Source organism: Lycium ferocissimum, chromosome 4 (assembly GCF_029784015.1).
Source record: "Lycium ferocissimum isolate CSIRO_LF1 chromosome 4, AGI_CSIRO_Lferr_CH_V1, whole genome shotgun sequence".
In the NCBI taxonomy this organism is placed as follows: domain Eukaryota; kingdom Viridiplantae; phylum Streptophyta; class Magnoliopsida; order Solanales; family Solanaceae; genus Lycium; species Lycium ferocissimum.
Window position 1 is genome coordinate 6,327,844 of NC_081345.1, and position 2,721 is coordinate 6,330,564.

Here is a 2,721-nt window from a genome sequence, read left to right on the forward strand (position 1 = left end):
GTCAAGGTGTGAAGGCGGATCCTAGTAAGATTCAAGCTATTGTTGAATGGAAACCACCTAAAAGTCCAACTGAAGTAAGAAGTTTCTTGGGCTTAGCAGGATACTATAGAAGGTTTGTCAAAGGCTTCTCCATTATAGCCTCTCCTTTGACTAAACTCTTGAGGAAGGATGTCAAGTTCGTATGGGATGACAAATGCCAAGAGAGCTTTGAAAAGCTCAAATCTTTATTGACATAAGCTCCTATACTTACTCTACCAACTGAAGGGAAAGAGTATCTGATATATAGTGATGCTTCTCATCATGGCTTGGGTTGTGTCCTGATGCAGGAAGGGAAAGTGGTTGCGTATGCCTCTCGAAAATTGAAACCACATGAATTGAACTATCCTACTCATGACCTTGAGCTCGCCGCCATGTTGTTTGCTTTGAAAATTTGGAGGCATTACTTATATGGCGAAAAGTGTCACATATTTACTGATCACAAGAGTTTGAAGTACTTAGGTACACAGAAAGAGTTGAATTTGAGACAATGTAGATAGCTTGAACTCATTAAAGATTATGACTGCAAAATTGATTATCATCCGGGTAAAGCCAATGTGGTGGTAGATGCTCTAAGTCGTAAAGACTTTGCTAGTTTATCTCTAAGTCATTTGCCTTTGTTTCTTAAATTAAGAGCCATGAATGCTTGTCTTGCATTTAATTCTAATGGCTCTATTGTTGCTAGTTTGCAAGTCAAGCCAGTTCTACTTGAACAGGTGAAAGAAGCACAGAAGTTAAATGAGAAGCTTGTGAAATTGATCAAAGAAGTTCAAACTGGAGGAAAGCTTGACTTTAAATTAAGGATCAAAATAGGTTATGTGTTCCTAAAGATGACAACTGGAGGAAAGAAATTTTGAATGAAGCACATACTTCACCATACGCAATGCATCCTGGAGGTACTAAAATGTACCAAACCATCAAAGAACACTACTGGTGGAATGGTATGAAGAAGGACATTGCGGAATTTATTTCTAGATGCTTAGTTTGTCAACAAATAAAGCCGAGCATCAAGTCCTTAACCGGCTTGTTACAACCCTTGTCGATACGAGGGAAATGGGAAAGAATAACTATGGACTTTGTTTCGGGCTTCCACGCACTCAAAGAAATCATGATGCAATTTGGGTTATAGTTGATAGGCTAACCAAAAGTGCTCATTTCTTGGCCATCAGAATGGACTACCCACTTGTACATTTAGCAGAATTGTACATTAATGAGATTGTGAGGCTACATGGTGTACCTGTTTCTATTGTATCTGACCGAGACCCAAGGTTTACATCCAGATTCTGGACTAGCTTGCAAGAAGCTTTGGGCACTAGGTTGAACTTTAGTACTTCTTTTCGTCCTCAGACGGACGGCCAGTCCGAGAGGGTGATTCAAATCTTGGAAGATATCCTTCGAGCTTGCATTATGGAATTTGAGGGTAGTTGGGACAGACACCTAACCTTGATAGAGTTCGCTTAAGTGTAGAACTCCTCTTTGTTGGAGTGAAGTTGGCAACAGAAAAATTGGTTGGTCCTGAGATTGTGCAACAAACTGAGGATAAAGTAAAAGTCATCAAGGATCGTCTAAAAATTGCTTCGGATAGACAAAAGTCTTATGCTGATCTCAAGAGGCGTGAAATTGAGCATCAAGTGAGAGATAAGGTATTTTTAAAGGTTTCTCCATGGAAGAAGATTATGAGGTTTGCCCAAAAAGGAAATATTAGTCCTCGATTTATTGGACCATATGAAGTACTTGAGAGAGTTGGTCCAGTTGCATATAAACTAGCTCTTCCACCGGAGTTAGATAAGATCCACAGTGTCTTCCATGTTTCTATGCTTAGAAGATATCACTTTATCCGTCTCATGTTCTTCCCGTCAATCCATTCGAGGTCAGCCCTAACTTGACATATGAAGAGGAACCTATCCAAATCTTGGCGCATGAGACAAAAGAGCTTAGAAACAAGAAAATCCCATTAGTAAAAGTCCTTTGGAGAAATCGTTCTGGCAAAGAAGCTACCTGGGAGCGAGAAGAGGATATGCGAATTCAATATCCACAGTTGTTTTGAGGCTAGTATAAGGTAAATTTCGGGACGAAATTTCTTAAAGGGGGGAGAGTTGTAACACCCCAAATTTTTTTTAAACTAGCTCTTGAATTTTTGATTGACCATATCTTGATAGTAAGGGTATATTTTACTTCGCACTTCCTGAATGTGAACTTGACGACATTTGAAACTTGTTTGAAGTGTTATGGTGTAGTTATATAAACTACTCCTACTATGATTATCTTATTAAATTTATTAAATGGATTAGATATTTATAAAAGTGGGCAGCCCCTTTTTATTTTATTTTATTATTTTTCATCCTTATCTTACTAAGTAAGATATATACCCTTTTATTCTTATCCTCTCATCCCCACACTTCCAAAGAGTTCTTGAGGATTCCATAACCTTCCACAATCTTCCATAATTTTTCATAATTTTCCATAATCTTCTATAACCTTCCACAATCTTCCATAATTTTCCATAATCTTCTATAACCTTTCATAATCCTCCATAACCATCCACAATCTTTCATAATCTTCTATAACCTTTCCGTATCATCAAGATAGAAGATAAACATAAAAAAGCCAAGGATAATCCATGGAAGGTAATTGTTCTTGTTTCTCTTCAAGGTGGTGATAAACTTGATCTTGGAAAGAGTTGAA

At 37.8% G+C, this 2,721-nt stretch overlaps 1 protein-coding gene across 1 annotated transcript; it reads left to right on the top strand.

Moving 5' to 3' along the window:
- The first annotated feature begins 1,089 nt into the window (after positions 1 to 1,089).
- On the top strand, positions 1,090 to 2,083 carry LOC132053694 (uncharacterized). Its single transcript, XM_059445807.1, has 3 exons — positions 1,090 to 1,456; positions 1,537 to 1,679; positions 1,859 to 2,083. Exons 1-3 carry the CDS (start codon positions 1,090 to 1,092, stop codon positions 2,081 to 2,083), a joined length of 735 nt encoding a protein of 244 aa, XP_059301790.1.
- The last annotated feature ends 638 nt before the right edge of the window (positions 2,084 to 2,721 follow it).